The 22,140-nt window shown below is 37.2% G+C and overlaps 1 protein-coding gene across 3 annotated transcripts in view; it reads left to right on the forward strand.

The window, feature by feature from the left end:
• The window catches only part of LOC119797468 (glutamate receptor 3), a 176,490-nt gene extending 163,888 nt beyond the window's left edge, over positions 1-12,602 (forward strand). The window contains exons 14-16 of one of the 3 annotated variants that reach the window (XM_038306546.1): positions 3,645-3,759; positions 5,077-5,324; positions 10,893-12,602. In XM_038306546.1, coding sequence (XP_038162474.1) covers positions 3,645-3,759; positions 5,077-5,322 — 361 coding nt within the window. In that variant the 3' untranslated portion in view covers positions 5,323-5,324; positions 10,893-12,602. Of the gene's footprint in view, positions 1-3,644; positions 3,760-5,076; positions 5,325-10,892 lie in introns of those variants that run through there. The other 2 variants (XR_005282593.1, XM_038306547.1) reach the window with 2 other exon arrangements.
• The last annotated feature ends 9,538 nt before the right edge of the window (positions 12,603-22,140 follow it).

A 22,140-nucleotide genomic window follows, 5' to 3' on the forward strand; every position in this document is an offset into this window, starting at 1 on the left:
TTAAATATATGTGTGAAGAAGCAAGCCCTGCAAATTTTCAAAGAAAATTATAATTCTTAAGCTTTCAACCTTTTTAATGTTCCATAACACACACCGTTTGAAGACTAAAATGAATCAACAGAGCAATTTCCCTGTTATATGTTCAGCCTTACTGTTAGTTGCTAAAATGATTGCTCTCACTTATGGCTGACATGTATTGCAGACATGTCTTAATATATTGTTAACTTTAGTTATGTCAAAACCTTAATATTTTCTCAATACATAGCTACGTCTTTGCGTACACAGCTGTTTCAGCATATCAGCTTGGGTTCAGAGAAAGAAGTTCTTCTAAAATCAAAGATGGCTGCTAGGCGGAGGCCAACCATAAAGCAAGGGGAACAGCGGCGTCTTGAGGGGACTAAGCATTACAGGCAAACGTGAGAATTCTAATTAAAAACAACACTTTTGTTCTTTCTAAATGAGTGACCTGATAACCTACCTGTGCTTTGATTCCTATCCAACTGCCCCCCCACTGATCATCAGATCTCTGCAATCACCAACCGGTGGTGGAAAGTGTGACACATCGATTAGCTCCTGGTGAAATGAGCTTCGAAATGATGTGTTTTTTCTGTTTTTCACAGAGGATGGTTGAAACATTACACAGAGTAGCTCAGTTTAATGACACTCTTTGCTTTCAGGAAGATAACAACCTTGATTTCCGACAAGCTAAAAGGTATTAGCACCTTTCTGTCTTTAGAGTCTGAACAATATATAATGTGCATAACTGTAATGCTGCAACACTGCTTGTTATTAATTATGTTTCTTTAATTTATGGAATAAAAATATTAAGTATAGGTCAACTTTAAAAAGTATTATTACTTATTATTTAATAGTATTATTATTATTTCTGATTCCACTTATCCCTTAGCAAAAAGTAGTATACTTGAAGTAAATTCTATTAAGAATACTTATGTATAAGTTTAGAAAGTATACAGAACAATGTACTTTTAGTGTACTTGAAGTATTACTAAAGTAATACTTCTTCGAACTAAATTGGGACATTTTTAAGTTCACTAAAGTACACTTAAAGTATATTTTAGTAAACAATAAAGTAAACAATAGTATAGTCAAGTACACTTGACTATACTATTGTTAAGTATATGGAATATAGTTTAGAATACGTAAACTCTAAGTGCACTCCCTGATTTTAAGTATGAAATTAGTGCACTTTTAGTATACTTGAATAAACTACTTTTTGCTAAGGGGGAACTGAAATAACCTAGAATATGAGTTTTAAATTTTTTTTTTTTATTTATACATATCCTCCTAAATAATAGTATAATTTTTTATGTTAAGTACACAATTCTTAGTTAATTATTACCATATTCATTTGTTTTTGACAATACTTTTTCTGCATTGTACATATTCTTTATAATGCAGCTGTAAGGGAATTCCATTTATTGGTTAAAAAAACAAATTCATAAAAGCTGCATTTTAATTTTTGTTATTTCTATTTATTAAAAGTTATTCATGTTTAAAGTAATCAACAAACTACAATAAAAATTGTCCACTGATGACATCCCTACAGAGATCAAATACATAATTCCAGTTTATAGGGGTAGCTAGTGCTGGACATCTATTTGTTCAGGACAGCTTGTTTCATCAAGTTTAATGTGGATTTTAACCTTACAGTGTCAATGGACATACAGTATATATGGTCAATGTGTAAGCTGTGAATCTGAAGCTTAGTCTCAATAGTCTAGTAGCAGTAGAAACTTAATTTTCCTCCATCTTCCAGTTTAAATAAACCGGAGCTTGTTGGAAATGGGAACACAGTGGGGTGTTCCAAAGGCCAGTCATCCCAAACACAGACCAAAGTTGGTTTTTAAAGCCTGCTAACATTAAGCCTCTGGAATGGCCTGAACCACCAACTAATTCAAAATGTATAAGCCACCCTTAAAAGCTGTGTCCCTGCCAGGAAAGTAACTCAATTAAATGAGCTGCTTATTTTAAGTTGTCAAAGTGGTTCGACATAATTATTCTAGGACCTTGTGCTACAAACATTGTGTGGTTCTTTTGTATCTTCCTAGGGGATAATTATTCACATGAACATGAAAAGAAATGCATATATGATAAAGATTATTAGAAAAACCCTTTTCATCAATAACCTCTATTAATAGCATATTACCAGAGGAACACAATAAATACAATAAAATTCAGGATGCAGCATATGCATAATCATATATATTTATATGTTATTTTTTTATTGTTTTCTTTTTAGGTTTGTAAGAATGTGATTTTTAGCTTTTTACTGCTTTTTTTTCCTGTAATCTTTTGACAAACATGTTTTAATATTTACCCAGCAACCTTTTACCTCACTAGTCTTAACAGTTTTCCTTACCACACACAGCAGTTTCTATCACTCTTGTCTAATGTGCTATAGAAGTCCAGGAAATGTGCAATCTGTCTGTTTCATAGGTTTTCCTTAGGGATCATTGGATAGGTAGACTAAACTAGCCTGGAGCGATGTGTTTGGAACATCCAATCATGTGGTCTGGCGTTGGCTTTGTGGTCCCGTTAGCAGACCTGAAGAGATGCACAGATTTGTTTTCACCCAGCAGTATGCACATCCAATCTGCCCCCTGCACACACACAGAAACACACAGAGACACCGAGTTTCCCCTCACCCTCAGGCCCAACACACCGCTGCATAGATTGACTTTCAGACACAGAGCATGTTGCTGGGTAATTGCATTGTTAATCAATGTCTCTCCAAGTGGAGACAATGGGTTGGTCCTCACACTCTGTTTCTACAGATTGGCTATGAATGACATACAGTGGTGTAATCTTCTTTCAGTGTGTTATCTGTGGTATGGATTTCCAGGTAGTAGTCAGGTCACTCATTTATCAATGTTCTATTTTTTTCTGTCAATTCAACTTTTACATTTACCTACAAATGCAGCTAAATTTCAGCCGACTAAAACTCATTAGGTGGATCCTTGATGTGTGCTTTTCTGTCTTCTTACTTACATCTGCTGTGATACTTTCCAAACATGTTAAATAATACAGTTCTGCTGCTGGAGGCCAACATAGGACAAATATCTCACTAATCGTTAGCTTCATCCTGAAGCTTTAACTTCCTAACTTGCCAAAACAGAAAACTTTCCTTAGTAATCAGCCCCAAAAAACCTTGTAATGCATAATATGGCTTTAATTGTTGCACTTCATTCACTTCCAGAATGTGTTCTTGTTATTATGGACTCATAATTAGACATATAAAAAAAGAAAAATAAATTTGTTAAAGACATGAGGTCTAAATTACATTTTAATTCTTTTTTCTAAGTAATGACAAAGATCCTAAAAAACGATACCTACAGCTGAAAGCCTCTGGTTCCCCCTGTCCATGTATTGGTTCATAGACTTGCAGATCGTACTCACAGTACCTGCTCGTCGCTCTGTTAGCAGCATCTGCCGATTACTCAAAGCGATTAGGTAGGTCCTGGCTTTAGACTAGGGGTTATACAGGTGATAGGTAGAATGCCTGCTCTTTGTGATGTTGAGCCAGGTGCCCTGCTTTATCGCTTTGTAAAATATGTAGTAGTTTAAAAGTTGAATAACATAAAATAACATAATATAATGTTATTTATGTTATTTCCCACGTGAAGAACTCCTGTAAACCTTGCAGTATTGAAACTCAGTGAACAAGGCATCTTAGACAAGCTGAAAAACAAATGGTGGTACGATAAGGGTGAATGTGGAACCAAGGACTCTGGAAGTAAGGTCAGTCGCTGCAGGTCTTTTGTACTGATTCCAAATTGCATTTTGACGTACTGTTCATATGCAAGACAAGAACTCTTACATGTCTAGAATGCATTTTCTTTATTTTCTACACACTTTGCTTTTTTTTAAACTTCACAATTTGCCGCACACTGTAACCCAGCCTCTGCGCGGCGATGGGCACTGCTTCCCCTAGTTTTTTAATTCTCTCTTTATTATTTTTTTTTTAATAATATTTGCATCTAGACACCTTTTTAGGCAGTTTAAAATATGTGACACTCTTTTTCATAAAAACTGTAACGATAACTTTTTGGGGAAACTGAGCAAGTGCCTTTTTTTTTATTCTGAATCACAGCAGTTAACATATGTTGATAAATGCTGTTTATTTTTGCTCATTTCCATTCTTGACATTCATGATACTATGACCATTATGCTGCTGTTTCTATTTACCAAACCGTTAATGAAAATTTGATTTGTTTGTGTTCTTACTATTTTGCATCGTGACGTGTCTATTAGATTCTTTGGTGTCCTGTGGTGTGATGAACAAGCAAACCCTCTTATTGTGATGAGTTACACAAATTCAACCTCTCAGAGCGCCACGGGGTGTCCTCTAAATTTTGTGGTGACTCAGAGAGCAGGCTTAGATGCTTTGTTTGAGCATTACAAGAAGTTGAAGAATTTAATAAACCCGTCATTTAACCCTTTGAGATCCAGGTGTATCAGATATCAACATAGGGTTATAGTATAACTCCACACTCATAGGGTTAAACTGCAAATAGTAAAACTCTAATGAACAAATTTTGAAGTAATACATTTGGTAGGTAAGCAGCAGCAAAATGGTTTGGATTGATAGTTTTTTTTACTCTTAACTCAGCTATCATTCATATGCTATCAACTTGACTGTACTGTATGACATTGTTGCCATAAGAGTTATACGTACATGTCTCTTAGAGAATTAAAAGGACAGGGATCTTTTTTTAAGAGCTATCGACCTATGCGATACTGACCGGCTTCCTTTTTTGGTTAAGAGCAGAAGCCATTTTAATGTTTATGTAGCTTATAACAGGCAAAGCTCTACATTCACCAGCAGAGTTAAACTCTTCTATCTAAAAATTAAGATTTCTTGGCTACTATAAGATTTTTTAGCTATATTAATATAGTCTTGGCTTTTTTGTTTTTGGTTTATATGTTGATAGCTTTCTCAATTAGCTATGATTAGATTTACATTTAGTAGTTAACAGCATAGTTTCAGGGTTGCCTTTTGAATGTTGCCTTTTTTCCAGTATAAAACTCTTAACTTTGATATTCACTTTCCCCCAGGACAAGACAAGTGCTCTCAGCCTAAGCAATGTGGCAGGTGTCTTCTATATTCTGGTTGGAGGGCTGGGGCTTGCAATGATGGTGGCTCTGATAGAGTTCTGTTATAAATCAAGGCAAGAAACCAAACGGCTAAAATTGGCCAAGAATACCCAAAATTTTAAGCCCGCTCCCCCGACCAACACCCAGAACTTTGCCACATACAGAGAAGGCTACAACGTTTACGGAACCGAGAGTGTTAAGATCTAGAGGTAAGTACTCTTTACCTTTTACAGACTCCCTGTGTATCAGAGGAGATGAATCATTTAGATTCCTGTCATCGCAGTCAGATTGAATTATTCAGTTCTGTGTATGCTGCCAGGGAAATTGTTTATGGTTGTCATGTTGGACAAAACACAATTATTTCCACTCACCAAAAAACTCTGATACACATTGTGAAATAAAAAAAGACAAGATGCCCAACATTTCAAGTTGTAGTGGTGGCAATAAATAAGAATGCACATTTTTAGTGGAATAAGAATGTGATTTCATGATTATAGTAGCACATTAAATATGTGAAGGTGTTAGCAGCCTAGACAAACTGATAGAAAACAACGAAGCTCTGGAGCTTCAAGCCCCGGCAAGTTTAAATATGTACAGTAGAAAATTTTTGTAATAAGACCATTCAAAGTTCTGTGTATGAACAGGATGTTAAAAAAAAAAAGGAAAAACAGAGGCAAACAAATAGCTGTGGCACAATTTAGGCAATAAAATAAAAGTTGGACTACAAATTAAATGTTTCAGAAAGGTATAGACTCTACTATGGCCCAAGTTCTCTACACAATAAATCAATTATTTTGTTTTTTCTCTTGGGGGGAGGCAATTCCTTAGCACTTTGTTTTTGTCCCATTATCCTAGTACTGTTTGCTGACGGCCAGTCTTTATATAACTACTACTTTTCACTGTTGGGGAACGTCTACTTTTCACTGACATTTATTGAATATTCTTGTTAAAACCTGCATATGTCTACATGGAGTTGGAGACTTCAGGTGCTCTAAACTCTCCTCCTGGAGAGTTGCTGTCTTAGGAGCCTCCTCCATTTCGGCCTTTACTGTGAACTGATACTTTTCACTGTTGGTGAACTTGTGCTTCTCACTGTTTTAAAGTAGACTTCTACCTTCCATATTCAGTTTCAAGGTGGAAAATCTTAGATCACAGTAAGATGTTTATATAGATTTGTACCTTTAACTGCACTTGACTTTTATGTTGTTTTTAAGTAGGTATAATTCAGTTCATCTCTTAATTTGATCAAGTTCTTAATGCTTTAATGTTTCTAGGCACACAAGGGGCAAATTTTTGTAGAAACTTGATTCATTTCTATTATTCACATCATGAATCTCCACAATCGGCAGAAAAACTAATGTAAAAAGTGTTCAAACCAAACTATCTGTAAACATTGCAGTTCTTTGTAAAGAGAAACATTTTCTGAGTTACAAAGGCTGACATATTCTACTGATTTTACCGTACCTGAGCTTTTGCATAGAAGACCTACACAGCATCCCTCAAACCTCTATGCACGCTGATGAAAGGAGCCATCAGGGTTATTCATAAGGCTGGCTATTATGACCACCCTAATCCATTATTCATTCATTCCTGCTTGCTTAAATTCTCTGATGTGGCAGAAAATCAAACCTCAAAATTCATGTGTAAAACTAGAAATAAAGAGCAACCAGACAGCATAGAGGTACGTTTCAGAGAGAGGGACGGAGGGCATAGTTACAGGAATTATCTAAATGTTAAAATATTGCATATTACAAAAAATGTGCAATTTAAAAAATGATATGAAAGAATCAAATAAAATCTCTAATAAAGCAATCACCAACATGAGACAGTTTTGGAAGATTTGGCTTTCTTAAAAGATATGAAATGAAAGAAGCGCAGTGAACATCTGCATCCCACTGTAAATATCGTACTTGCACTAGATGACAAATCTTCCAATCCCTTTAAATTAAGTTCAACTCAGTATTTCCACTGCATTTTGCACCACATCTATTTATCTATTTATTTGTACTGCTCTGAACCTTCCACATCAATCCCTTTTGCACTATGTCTCTCCTACACTGTTCACATTTTATAAATGGAAATGTTCATTTCACTGCTAAGCTGCTCATTCACTGTCAAAAAGCTGTATGTATCAGAATTGTCTTTTGTATACACTCTGTGTATACAAGATGAAAATAAAGTTTCAGTCTAACATTAAAGAGGCATTTCAGAGTTTTGGAGCTGGATGTCTGTTGCGTCTGAGTATCCACAAAATCCATCTTGAATTTTATGCTTAAACTGTTTGTTAGATTGAATCCATTCAACATGGACGCCCTTGAGGTAGCACCAGCAGAAACAGCACAGGAAATTCTGACCCAAAGTAAATTCAAGGAAAATAGGCTACAGGTTTATGGCTATAATGGTGCTTTACTACTAAGGTGTCAGTGTACTCATCAAACTATGTTTTAGTCATAAATGCTCAAATAAAAAGGCTTTTTTAAAGATATTTTTTAGTAAGACCATGCATCTTCTTACTATCATCTCTTACTATTTTTTAGTAAGACCATGCATCCCCCAATGCAGACACTCTATTGCACCTCTGCAAAACCGCAGACAGAGCCTCAGAGAGGTGGCCTCTGATTGGTCAAATCTACATCCGCTCTACACTATGCATATTTCCTGTTTGGTACCTTACCGTTTTTTTTCTTTTTTGTATGACCGCCATTGTGGAAAACGACTCGTGAAGTTCAACCAGCTAGAAGAGCGAGGTGTGCGAGAATGCTGGGAACCTTTTTCCACCTGGATTCCTGCTCTTTTTCGCCCTCATGTTCTTCCGTTGTGGCACAAACTTGCTAGCCTGATGTAGTCCTACTCAATTCTAGTCAGAATATGAGTCTGATACTGCTCCATAGAGCTGTGATCATGGGGCGTGTTTCGAACGAACCAGGAAAAAAAAATGCCTCTGCACTCAATTGGATAGACCTACAACCAATAAGAGCAACGGAGTGCGTGACGTATGTTAAGCGACGCATAGTCGTTGTCAACAAAAATCAAAGCATGCAGTTGCACGCCTAGAATAAGAAGATGAGCCCTGATCGCGTTTCTCTGCTCCTCTTTTAAAATTAATTTGCTGTCCATATCTTCTAGAACAGACCTAATAGCAGAATCTACACACCTCAACTCTCCAGCTGCAGCCATTGTTGTTGTCACCCAAGCGCACATTGGTCACGTGGTTGATTACGTTACTGTTGATCATCTGTCCATCATCGTACAAAGCCCGCCCTGACAATTTGATTGGCCCGCCAGATATTGTGCGAGCATACTCCGCTACTATTAAGCAATGCCAGACCGAACTTCCCGACCTCAAGCGTTGTGGGCGGGACTAAGTTCGGAATGGCACCCAGGCTACAAACTTGCCCCTTGCGTTTTTCCAATTCCTCACTGCCTCGGCTGTATCTAGACCCACAGCTATATTGGGATTGTCCCTCTTGCATTGTGGCGTGGAATAACATAGCACAGACCACGCTTCAATAATGGGCATAAATAAAAAATATCTGTGACAAGTTCACTGCGACACACTGGTGTGTGAGTATAACCAGCCCCTCAGTCAGGTACATACAGTAGGTGTATACATATTTTGTAAAGTTTCTGGTAATTTGGGCTTTGGGTAATATTTGTATGAGTAAAGATGTGTGTAGGCACATGTGAATGTCTATACAAATGTTTTTATGTACTTAATGTACTTCTAAGTAGTATGAACTAGGGTGAACAATGTTGCCAAAAATCTAAATTGCAATTATTGTGATTTTATTGAGATTGCCCTTTGCCCATCACAAGCATTTAGATGAGGGTTGAGGGTTTCACTTTTTCATGACCTTAAAAGCTTGCTTGTCCAGAGTCCAAGACTCACTGTGACCCTTTAGTGAAAAAGTTCTTATATCTACAATCATGCATTGATATGCGTGCTAGCTGCAACTTTCTCTTCCTTTCTGAGAGGCGACAAACCCACTATAAACATGTTACCACTACCTAAAGGGCTGGAAGGAGAAATTCAGTCTCTTACTCTTGGTATATGGTATAATGTTACTGAAATTGAGCACGTCTGTGATTTGAAAATTGCATTTTGCTAAATTAGGATTATATTGCAAATGCATTTAAGTGGCCAGCCCTAGTTTGGACTTATATGTGAAGTAGGGAAATTGTTAGTGTTATGGAATATAGGTAGGTGAAGGGATATGAATAAATAAGATTCACTTTATCTAACCCTGTTTCAGACATATTCATGAATTATACATGTAATTATATATTATTAAAAATACATCATGCTTGTATGAATTAACATTTTATTTTACTGGATTATCTGAAATAAAGTCACTCATTCAAATGAAATGAAAATAACTAAAGTGCTCTGTAAGGCTAAGGAGATGTGAAATCAGATTCTCTGATTATGAACCCTCTGACACATTGCACCCAGTCGATCTACCTACTGCTAGGATGAATAATGATTATGTTGAGCAAGGCTCTTTTAAAACTCTTCTCTAATTAGAAGCAGAAAGGACATCACTTGAGACATACTAAAGTTTTTCAAAGTAGTTTCTAATGCAAAACTACAATTAGGAGTTCCAGCTAAAAGTCATTGAATGATTTCTTTAGAAACCAGCAGTAATAAGGAAATTATGATGTGCAACAACGCACCCCATAAAGTAAAGAATTACATTGCATGGGTGTTTTCATGAAACGCAGTGCATGACATGTGAAATGTTTCAAATGGCAGAAAAACACATTTTCCAATCAGCTTATTACTGTGACTGATCCAAGAATCCACTGATGAGATCTTTTTATCGTTTTGTTTTGATAGAGTGCATTTGCATTATATATACAAGTAGGGATGCACGATATTGGGATTTTGGCCGATATCCGATATGCCGATATTTTAAAACTCATGTAGCCGATAACCGATACCGATACAGATGTTACAAACTCGTGATATTTTGCAAATTCTTGTGAGATTTTGTTTGTAAAATAGGTCGATACCGCGTCAATATATCAACACATAAAAATATGGCAAACTTTCGTGAATTTTCGGGGGATTTCGTAGCATAATGATGACATATAGCAATATTTCATTAGTAAAAGAGATTGATATGGTGTTTTTAAATGGCAATATATCAGCATATGAAGATATTGTGATATTTTAATGTATCAATATTTTTTCCCTCGTCTTTAAAAGTTTTTTAGTCTGTAAAAAAGAAGTTTTTGAGGAAGAAGAAGAAGTAGTATATATTTTTTTTAGAAACTCAGAAGCTGATCAAATATCGGGTTAAATATCGGTGGGGTGGCCGATGTCCGATATTCAGTTTTAAGGCCGATTCAGGCCGATACCGATAGGGGGCCGATTATATCGTGCATCCCTATATACAAGACTTCTGCAGTAAATTCTTTACACTCTGTATTCTTTTAACTGGTTAGAAGTGGCACAGATTTAGTTGAAAACAGAGGACATAATTTCAGCAAAGTGGCAGAAATGTGACGAAAGGTGAAAGGGTTTCTCTGTTGCTGCCGTTGCCAAGCAAATGGGACTGACTAAAAGCAGCACAGGTCTGAGGAAAACAGATTGATCAAGCCTTTTGGAGCTAAATTGGTTCGAAATAATTGCAAGTGATTTATTTATTTCCAATAAAAGCAAAATATCATGAGCAGCTCCAACCGTTCCACATTTACCTACTTTTTAAATAATTTTTTATTAATTTTAAGATTCATATTCCCCATCTTTGTCTCTACTCTGTCTGTTCACACAGGTTTACGAAACATTTCATCCATCCTCTACAACTGTGACTTAACATCTGTGAAAGGCACAGGACCACGGGGGTTTGTGCTTCATGGCATGATAATCCGCATTGACGACACGACTTGACTGGTCATGGGAAGAGCCGATGAGGTTCCCTCCGCCTCTCAGTGCCTTATGGAACTCCGAGTCTAAACAATGCAACTCGATCACAATGATAATGCTTTTTGCTTGAAACTCATACAAAACAGATGAATGGTGCAGAGTTAAAACCAATATATATATATATATATATATATATATATATATATACACACCTGAATGACAGAATAAAGCCATCATTTGCAACTCTAAGCACATTTTGAAGTGCCAGATAGATGATATATTATGACAAGTGTCTAATTGGTTTCTTGTAATGACTATGATCAGATTACTCTTCATCCTTCCGCTGCCAGATTTTCCGCTGGTTCAATGTGATTCAAATTATTTTACTAGATCTTTTCAGTGCACTGTAGGGCACCAGTTATTAGATAATAGCTTTTTATAATGCTGTGAATCCCTTGAATGACCATGAACTGGTAGAAGAAAAAAAACTGTTGCATCAGAGCAAAACACAAACCTGCGTGTTTGTATGTGGAACTCTGATGCTGCTGCCACCACTGTCTTCGGAAAAGAATTTTGATGGGACTCAAGAGGAGAAGAAGATAAAATGAACCGGGTCCTGATTCGCACCTCCAATACTGCCAAGAGTGTGTTTTGTATGACAATGATTATGTAAAGTCTGGATAAAGAAAAAATGTTTGGGATGTAGACAATTTGTAAAATATCAAGGGGAGTTTGATGCTCTGAAGAGTCTTTCCCTGAGCTTAGGGTTAATTCAAGTCTTCTTTACAATAACATAAAACCAAACAAATCGATACTTAAGTTGTAGATTAACTGTAGTCTAAATAAAGGCTCACAGTTAGATTTTCGGTAGCTTTCTTTCTTTTTCTTTTTTTTTTTTTACATTTTCTGTCAAATTGCATATTTTTCAATGAGCTGTGGTTTGCATTCACAATGATTTTCTTCCATGAAAATTAAAGTGTTTAGGGATTTTGCTTAGTAAATGATAAAAAATATAAATGCAACAAAAAATAGACTTTTTATAAGATCACACTGGGGCATCTGGAGCTTAGCACATTTCCATACTGCTGTGATTAATTGTGTTTTTTTCATAAAGACTGTGATTCCACAGGTTTAGGAGGGTATTTATCTAATCACCTAAAACTATGGGCAGATAGTTTTATATTAGAAACCAAGAGTAAGCCAGAGGAGATGTGTACATTCAGACAAAAAAGAAATATTTATTACATGATGAGTGATTGGGTTTTCCCTTCTTATATTATTTCTTTTTTTTTTTTCTCTCTAAAGAGTTGCATGTGAAATCAGTGATGCTTGACGAGCTCTGCTACGCACAAACTGATCCTAGGTTAATGCTAGAGACAAAACCCTGGTCATTTTCCTTTGTATTTCTTTTTTTTTCTTCTTCTTTAAAGTAGGTGTCACTTCCTGCAGAAACGGACAGAAAAAACAGCAACATAAAAACAAAAAAAATGAATCACCAAGCGTAGTAATGGTGACAAAAGAGCAAAAGTTGCATGCATAATTTACTGAACCTCATCGAAAGAGGCGCTGTACAAAGGATTTTAATACATTTTTGTAAATAAACTATACAGAAAGGTCATTTTGGCTTTGTTCTTATTTCTATCTGTTCCATAAACTTTAAAGTTAAGATCTGTGTGGTTTGCAAAGATTGTGTCGGTAGTTAGTGGTTCTCACATCAGGTTAAGGACACTGCAACCTCTGCAGCATTATCAAGCAGCACTCTTATGGATCAGCACTCAAATGCATCAGGTTTTCCTGTAATAGTCCGATATTGAGCTGTTAGTCAGTAAAAGTGTGCGTTTTGGATCAATAGTAAGCACCATCTGCGTTAATCCTAGTATCTTGCCTTGTATCCACTGATTGAGAGTTACATAGACGGGTTCATTTGACATGTTCTCTCTCTCCCCCCGTTACTCTTCATGAAGCCTTTCTAACATGATCAATAATATATTATAACCTCCAAATTTCATTGAAGCATAGCTTACTGTCTGCTTTATGAAGGTGTTGTTGCCTGGTATATTTTGGCCATAAAGTGTCTCCAAAAAGTATTCATACCCATGAAATTCAAACCCATTGTTCTCTTTTTCTCAAAATGAAACCACACACCTGGCTTTTTTTATTTTATTTTTTTACAACGATTTAACCCTATAATGCCAAATGCAATGTATTTGATGCATACGGTTTCTGAAATGTTTTGCGTCTGACACCTTTTGCATAATTTAATGGTAAAAACTTTGCTCAAAATCCTATTGTACACAATCAGATATACCCGATAACAGCCAGTAGAAGACTACACAAAAAATTATCTTGACTTATCGCTTAGTAATAAATTATTAATATCAAAAATGTTTTTCTGTTTTTTCCTTTTACATATTTTGTTAAAAGGGCAAATAAGGAATTCAAACAAAAAAAAAGTAATTTTGTTTTTTGTTTTATTTTTGGATCAGGCTTTAAAGGGTTAATGTGATAGAAAAACAAAGTGGCTAATGTGAACTCCAAAAATAGCTCTTAAACAATATTGTGAATTTCTGTGCTCATTTTGGAGTATATCTCTACTAACTTCTAGCAAATTAAACTCTTGCCCACTCTATAAAACTGAATATTTAAGGCTTAGTAAAATTGGATGCTGAGTTTGTAACCTTAACCTTTTTCAGTCTTGACAGAGATTATCTATCCTATTTTATTCTGGACTTTGATTGCGTCATTCTACCACAAAATACTTTTATCTAAACAGTGACTTTCACTCAAATGTCACATCCGAACCGGCTGCAAATGCTTAGTTTAAAAACTCTTCCTATCAACCTTGACAAGCTATTCTGTTCCTGGATTTAAGTATCCAAACTACATGACATATTGAAATCTCTCCACAAACTTATCAATGGTGAGTATAATTAGAAACTTTCCTGCCACACCACAATTATTCCTCACTTTGTGATTGAATGTTAAAATAGAGAATTTTAAGCTGCACTTTAAATATTTAAAATATTTTTCGAATGCTCTACAGTTTATATATATGACTGATGATAACTTCAGTTATCCATAACCAATCAATAATCAACCCTATGAGGATGCCAGCTGCAAATGTAACTCCTCCAGGACAGTAAGTTTGGCGCACGTCTGCTCTAGTTCCTCGCTGTTTGCCAGCTGGTTGCCAGGACTTCTAACACCAATGCTTCCTTTTGGTGAAATTACATGATCCGAAGAAAAGCAGCAAACTCTGTGTGGCATATGACTTTCTTTGCACGTTTAAATATGCACCAACACTAAAACGCTTGAACTGTGTTCACCCTCATTTTATGTCTTCGTCATGTATCACAGAAGTACTAGGATCTGGTTATCTTTGCTCAAAAGAAAGTGTAAATATTTGTGTATTTTAGACAGGAAAAAATTTATTAAACAATAATTTATATCCTGTATTTTCACAGGAAAAATAATAACTTTATCCTGCACCCTAGACATCATGGGGATGTGTTATTTTGGAAAAAATAATTGTTTTGCTGAAAAAGTTCTTGCTAGTACCTCTATCTATAAATCTAGTGTAATACTAGTATAATCAACCTGTGCTAAGAATGAAAGTTAGTGGTTTTCTTGTCTGTTTTGTTGGTGAAATGAAAGCTTCCCCCCAGAGATCCAGGCTGCCAAAGCTCAAATAAGAAATCCACCAAACATGGTGAAAACAATGCTCCTTTTCTTTTCTATTATTTGCTTTGGAAGCTGTTGCTGTGATTCAGGATTTAATAATAATAATGAATTTTATTTATCATGCACTTTACATTTGATTTCAAATCTCAAAGTGCTACAAAACAAGTTTAAAAGACCATAACATTAAAAACAGAGTAAAAAGACAGTCATTAAAATCAATACATTAAAAGGCATACGTAGCCTATTAAAGAAAATCTAAAATCAACAATTGTAGGAATTTCTAAAAAGGAAAGTTTTTAGTCCTTTCTTAAAACAATCCACCGTCTGTGGGGCCCTAAGGTGGTCTGGGAGGGCATTCCACAGACGGGGAGCTGCGGCTTCGAAGGCCCTGTCGCCCATTGTTTTTAGCCGTGTCCTGGGTGGGGCCAGACGGTGCTGTTGGCCTGACCGGGTCCGGGAAGAGGTGTGTGGTGTGAGCAGTTCAGTGAGATACATGGGGGCCGCACCGTGCACACAGTGATGGGTGTGCAGAAGAATCTTGTACTCTATACGGGCGTGAATGGGCAGCCAGTGTAAAGTGTGAAGGATGGGAGTGATGTGCTGGTGTTTCCTCACCCTCATCAGGACCCTGGCAGCGCTGTTCTGTACATACTGGAGCTTCTGAAGGCTCCTGCCAGAGATCCCGACGAGGAGAGCGTTGCAGTAATCCAGCCTGGAGGAGACGAAGGCGTGGACGAGCTTCTCTGCAGCAGGGAGGGATAGGGAGGGACGGAGTTTAGAGATATTACGGAGGTGAAAGAAGGACGTTTTGCAGATGGAGGTGACATGATTGTCAAAGGAGAGGTGGGGGTCAAGCTTGACCCCAAGGCTTGTAACAGAGGGAGAGAGGGGAATGGTATGACCACAGAATGAAACAGAGGTGAGAGGAGAGGAACGGAGTTGATGAGGAGTACCAGTTTGGATGGCCTCTGTTTTTGAGGCATTAAGCTGCAGGAAGTTTTGACTCATCCACGCCTTTATATCCTCCAGGCAGGAGCTGAGGCGGGTGACAGAGTTGGCGGGGGAGCTGGGAGGAGTCATTTTAATGTAAAGTTGTGTGTCGTCAGCATAGCAATGGAAGTTGACCCCATGCCTGCCGACGACACAACTAAGGGGGAGCATGTAGATGGTGAACAGGGTAGGGCCGAGCACGGAGCCCTGGGGGACCCCACAGGTGACAGTGTGAGGTCTGGATTTTGCCTCCCCCAGGGCCACGTACTCGGTCCTGTCAGTGAGGTAGGAGTGAAACCAGTGGAGGGCAGTGCCAGAGAGACCAATGAAATGCTGGAGGCGGTGGAGGAGGATGTGGTGATCTACTGTGTCAAACGCAGCAGACAGGTCAAGAAGAATGAGGAGGGACGTGAAACCGGAATCAGAGGCCATCAGCAGATCGCTGGTGACTCTGATGAGAGCTGTTTCTGTGCTGTGGGAGGGGCGAAAACCAGATTGGAATTTTTCATACAGATTATTGCATTTAAGGTGGTTGTGGAGCTGGGTGGAAACAACTTTTTCTAGGAGTTTGGAGATGAATGGGAGGTTTGAAATGGGTCTGTAGTTTGACAGAGGTTCAGGGTCCAAGGTGGTTTTTTTTAGGAGGGGTTTAATGAGGGCAGTTTTAAGGGTAGATGGGACGGTACCCGTTTCCAGCGAACTGGCTATTATTTTGGTTATGAGATGACTAATGGATTGATGGTGAGTTTTGAGCAGAGGGGATGGGAGGGGATCTAAAGAGCAGGTGGATTATTTAGATTTGCGGATGATGTTCTCGACCTCCTGCTGCGTTGGCAGAGAGAAGTGTGATAGGAGTTGTGTGGGAGATGTCTCAGGGGTATCAATAGTGGTGCTGTTTGAAGGTGAAAGTGAAGAGCGGATGCTGTCTATTTTTGATATGAAGAAGTCCAGAAACCGGTTGCAGTTTATATCTGTGTGGTTGTAGAATGAGGAGACCTGTGGTTTGAGAATATGGCTGATTGTGGAAAAGAGTTTTCTGGAATTACCTGGGTTATTGTTGATGAGCGAGGAGTAGTAATTGGACCTGGCCTTGGAGAGGGCTGTTGCATAATTTCTGCGATGTTCCCGGTAGGCCAATTTATGCACCGTCAGGCCAGATGTTTTATATGCCCGCTCCAGGACACGGCCAGACCTCTTCATTTGCCTTAGCTCTTTGGTGAACCAAGGAGCGGAACGTGTGAATGTGACAGTCCGGGTTATTACAGGAGCATGAGTATCCAGGATGGAGTTGAGGCTTGTGTTGTAGAAGTCCATTAAGTCACTGGCTGATGAGAGTGGAGAGGGGGAAAGATGCTGAAGATGTGAGCTGAAGGATGAGGAATCAATGTTTTTGATGTTTCTGAAAGTGATATGGCGTTTTGGTTTGGTGAAAAAGGTTATTGGGAGTCTAAATGTAACTGCCAGGTGATCTGAGACACCAACATCGTATATGTTGATGCTGGTGAGTGGAAGGGAGTCAGTTATAACAAGGTCCAGAGTATGCCCTTTGCTGTGGGTGGGGCCATCTGTCAGCTGTTGAAGATTTAGACAGTCCAAAACCTGTTTGAATTCGGCAGCTAGACGGGAAGTGTGTGAGTCCATGTGTATATTGAGATCACCAATTACAAGAATATTTGAGTGTGCTGTGCAGAGAGAGATTAGGAACTGATGAATGTCAGAAATGAAAGTTGGTTGTGGTTTAGGGGGGCGATATATGACAGCTACTGTAGCAGAGAAAGGATTATTGCATTTAAAAACAAGGCTTTCAAAGGAGGAAGCACCGGGTACAGACAGGAGGGACACTGCAAAGTAGCTGCGAAATAAAACAGCAAGGCCCCCACCCCGCCCAGTTGTGCGGGCTTTGTCCAGGTATGAGTACCCTTGTGGGCAGGCCTCATTCAGGGAGCTGTAGACACCGGGCTGTTGCCAAGTCTCTGTGAGGCAGAGAATGTCTATTTCTTTGTCCAGAATGTGATCGTGGATGAATCCGGATTTCTTTGACAGTGACTGCACATTAAGCTGTTCCATTGTGATGTGGGAATTTGAGTCCAGTTTATGCAGAGAGCGGAGAACGCTGAAATCCACTCCAGGTCTTCCAGTTCGCCGGTCCAACTCAGCCATATCTGAGGTAGGCATAGCGGCGCTCAGATGACGCAGATGGTGACGTACCTGTTGCGCGACAGGACGTGATGCCGACCAGAAGGATGCGATGGAGCTGTGGTCACCGCGTTTGGACATTACAATTGGAATTACGATTTATTCATGGCTGCACCTTTTTCATCCAACATGAGATGTTACAATCCAAACAAGCCATATCCGACAAAGAAAGAAAGGATATTGCTTTTTTTTTTTGTTCTTTCATTTGCTTCGCTGTTTCACCTTCCCTTTCCACTTCTTTTTTTCCCTGCTATTATGCCTGGACTGCCACCAGCAAGGAATAACACAATGATTTTTTTTGGGTGGGGGGTGGTGAATGTAGTGGTTTTCATGAATGTTGCAGTAGCTGCAGCACACTATGCTCATGAGACTGTCTTTCAGAATTAGTTTACCTGCCAGTGTTGACAACTACATTGGAGTCTATCCTGGGAAAATGAAGAGAAGCTAATTTAAAACAGCTATTTTGGTGATATGTCTGATATAGAAACCAACACAGGTAAAAGATATGTTAGCTAAATCACCAGATAAATTTGCCCTTAACCACCACAGCCACAGACAGCATCTAGTACAACTAGAATAACATGTTTTTACACAAAAATCAGAAAAGGGCAGGTATTTCCCTGTTTTAAAGAAAAAGACAAAGGTCTATGGAAGGAAGCACATAAACTTAGTTTGATTACTTCTGCAAACAAAGCAACTCTTACTGTAGACTTTCCTCACTTTACTGCAGCTATTCACATCTCTCTGCTCTCAAGGACAGAATAAATAAACTGACCTTTTTTTCCTTTCATTTTTCTCATACCTTTACTTTTGCTCTTTAGTTGTTTTCAAGTGCACCTGAAGAGACTTGCACTTGACCTGGTATTTAATAACCATCTGAGCATATGACCTATTCAGGAAATAGTTCAAAATTCCCTGGATTAAACAGTCCCAATAGAGTAAAGCTGCTATAATGCTTTGTTCTTAACATCAACAGTCTCTCATTTCATCAACCCCTCTGAAGAACTTTTTATCGAATTTATAGACAAGACATATAGAGCGAGATAACAGACAGATCATGCGTAAAGCCTCCAGGCGACACTGGTAAATGACATTAAAAAAATATTAGCAGAGAAACTATGCTACGCTGAGTGATTTACACAAGCTGCAGCAAACAAGCCATTTTAAATGCACTGTTTTGCATAAAAGTGTTTTTTGTAAATAAGATCTTTATGTATGCAAAACATTTCTTCTGCAGACATTGAAGGAATTCAGCTGTGACTCAGAGTCCATGCAAACAGCAGTAAGAAATCCAGGAAGTGTCTGATTGAATCTGAGCGGTCACGATTCATAACACAACTCTGCAAAAAGTTGCCATCACTGGCAACAGATTTGTCGGCTCCGGCATCTGCTGTGACAGCTGCCCACATGGGAGTATTGTGCAGTTCACACCCATGGTCTGCAACTAATAAAGAATGAGTGCTGTTGGGGACAAGAAATGCATGCTCAGAATAAAGAGAGGGGTCATATGAGACAGACAAAGGCTTAAGCTTAAAGATGAGCCACAATTTTAGGGAGTAAACACAAGAAAGGATTTTCCCTTTTAGTTGGAGTAATCAGTCACTACTTCTTTGATTATTTTTTCACATGCTTAAGTTAATAAAATATTAAACGTAGCTAATGTGTGAACACTATATATCAAAGGGTTACTAAGTTTCTAGTCCGACAGTTGTGATGGAGTACAAAATAAAGATGATAAATACAATTCAGATTGACTAATACTACAATTCTTTAACTGCTATGTCAACCTCCATTCTGCAGAGCAAACTGTTAAGCATTTGGTTGTTGAGGCAGTTAAAGAGTTTAATATTGTGAAAAGGTTTCATATTTTTTTTCTGCTATTTTTATTTAAATGCTTTAGTTCTCGTTTGTTTGACGCTTACTGCTTACACACAAACATCCTTCAGTTTCCTCACACAATTAGACTATTCTGCAGAATTTCATATAATTATAATTCCTTCCTCTTATATAATAGTTGAGAGGAAGGAAAAATATCTTTAGTTGGACTGCAACTAAACAACAATTTTTTTGGATTAATCGATTAATAATTGGATATCCAAAGGTTCCTTATAGAAGATTTTTTATAAAAATAAACCAGGTTTATTTTTCCACTTACGGAGTTCTGGATAGTGCATATTGACAGACAGCTAAATTTTTTTTTTTTTATCCTAAATGCAAAATGTTTATTCATTTATTTACAATTATGTTATTATTACTACTCTAAGTGGGTTCCTCTGTCAACTAAGGACATATTTTACAGTCTCTAAACTCCAGTTAACAATTAATTTGTTTAGAAAAGTTGCACTTCAATTATCCTTTACTCCAGAATGAAGTTTCTGCACCTGGTAAAGATTTGGTTTGCCATGGCTTCTAGTCCTGTTGATCCATGGGGGTTTTTTGAAGTCCACAGTCATCTATCAGGACATTTTAGAGCACTTTATACCTCTTTGTGCAGAAAGTCTTTGTATAGATGCTGCTTTTGATTTCTGCCAGAAGTTGGCAGAAAATATATTATATAAAATTTGTGCAAATAAACATTTCATGTAACAGAAAAAAACTTGAATGGTATTTTATAAAAATAGCCCAAATAAAACACAGCACTCTACTATTTTCTATTAATAAAGAAATTTATTTTTCTATTTAAATGAAATTGCTAAAGTTTACATTTTCTTTTGGGGGTGGGGGTCAGGGGGGTCCATTTGGGTTCAAATTATCTTAGGCATAAATGAAACAAAACAAATCATTAAAGCTATAGATAATGAATAATAGATAAAGAAATGTATATATAAAACATAGCACTGATTTATCTGAAGTAAAACATGTATTAGGGGTGATTTAAAAGTCAGAAGTCATTTTTATGTTGTTCATTTCCTATTAAAAGACAAATGTCTCAATTAATCCCATTATACATATACCTAAATCTCTTGTACAAAAATTCTCCACAATTGGAAAACTACTTAATAACGAACTGAAATAATTTTTAGGTTTAGGTTTGTGTTTAGGTGGGTGAGAAGTTGTTCAAATGGTTGGCAGTAATATGAGAGATCTGCTTTCTAATTCCAGTTCTGGGTCTTAAGTTATTCTTATATGTCAATTAAATTAGCAAAATATCTTACATATTGACAATTGTGTTATTTGATAATGACACAAACAATGTTTATGTTGGAGATACTTTAAATACTAATGGATGTAACCGTAGAGATGAACTGAATCAAAATGGTTCAGTGGGCTCTATGCATAACTCCACTACCTCCTGAATTAAATGCAACATGTTTGCTTCCTGCCTTTCTCTGCTGGGTGAACTAATTAATTCAGGTGTGAATTCAGTAACCGTGACGACAATGGCTGGACACACCTGGATTAATCAGTTCACTTAGTAAAGAAAGACGGAAAACAAATGAGCTGAGTTAAGTTCAGAAATTATTGGAGTTGTGCATAGAGCTCATCATAGTAAGTTATCTTAAGATCCGAGCAATACAAAAATGTTATTTTGGAACCGTAGAATCCACATAGAGCTAAACTTAAAGATAAAGATGGTTAATGTTGAAGTGGTTCATGATAACAATTATTGATGTTATTTCCAATGATAAACTGAATAGGAAAACCTATATTGAATATATTTAGAGCAAAATATCAAAAAATATAGTTCTGTACTACACAAGGCAATATATATAATGAAACAGTGTTGCATATTATGTATAGTCCCATACAGTAGTTTTACCCTGCTTCACTTATAGTTGAGACATTTGGGACAACAGCTACAAAACTATACAGCTGTCTTGAAATACTATAAAAAAAAAAGAGCATTGACAGTAAATAAAATGGATATCTGCATAACACAGATTCACTATTTAAATATAATAACAATTCACAGAGTTGAACTGCAAACTGCACTAATGATGCACAGAGCTAAAATTATGCCAAACCACAATAATTCACCAAAGTACAGATTGCATTGAAATTAACATGGCTTTAAGAAACCTGGTATTTCTGTTTTAAAATCTTTTTTTTTATTATTATTTTATACAATATTCTATTTTTTTTTTAGACACACAATTTTTGAAAAGACTGCATTATTTATGTGTGATATTTGATGACTATATATGAATTTCACTTTCTGGAATGAATAAAAATATCAAACATTTTCACAATGCTCTACTTTTCATGAGATTGTACATCCAGTTGTCATGTAGTGTGTCTTCATGACATGAGACTGACACAATAAAGTACAGGCAGGAGACTTAAAGAAT

The sequence above is a fragment of the Cyprinodon tularosa genome, unplaced genomic scaffold (assembly GCF_016077235.1).
Source record: "Cyprinodon tularosa strain WSP-4 unplaced genomic scaffold, ASM1607723v1 ctg584, whole genome shotgun sequence".
NCBI lineage: Eukaryota > Metazoa > Chordata > Actinopteri > Cyprinodontiformes > Cyprinodontidae > Cyprinodon > Cyprinodon tularosa.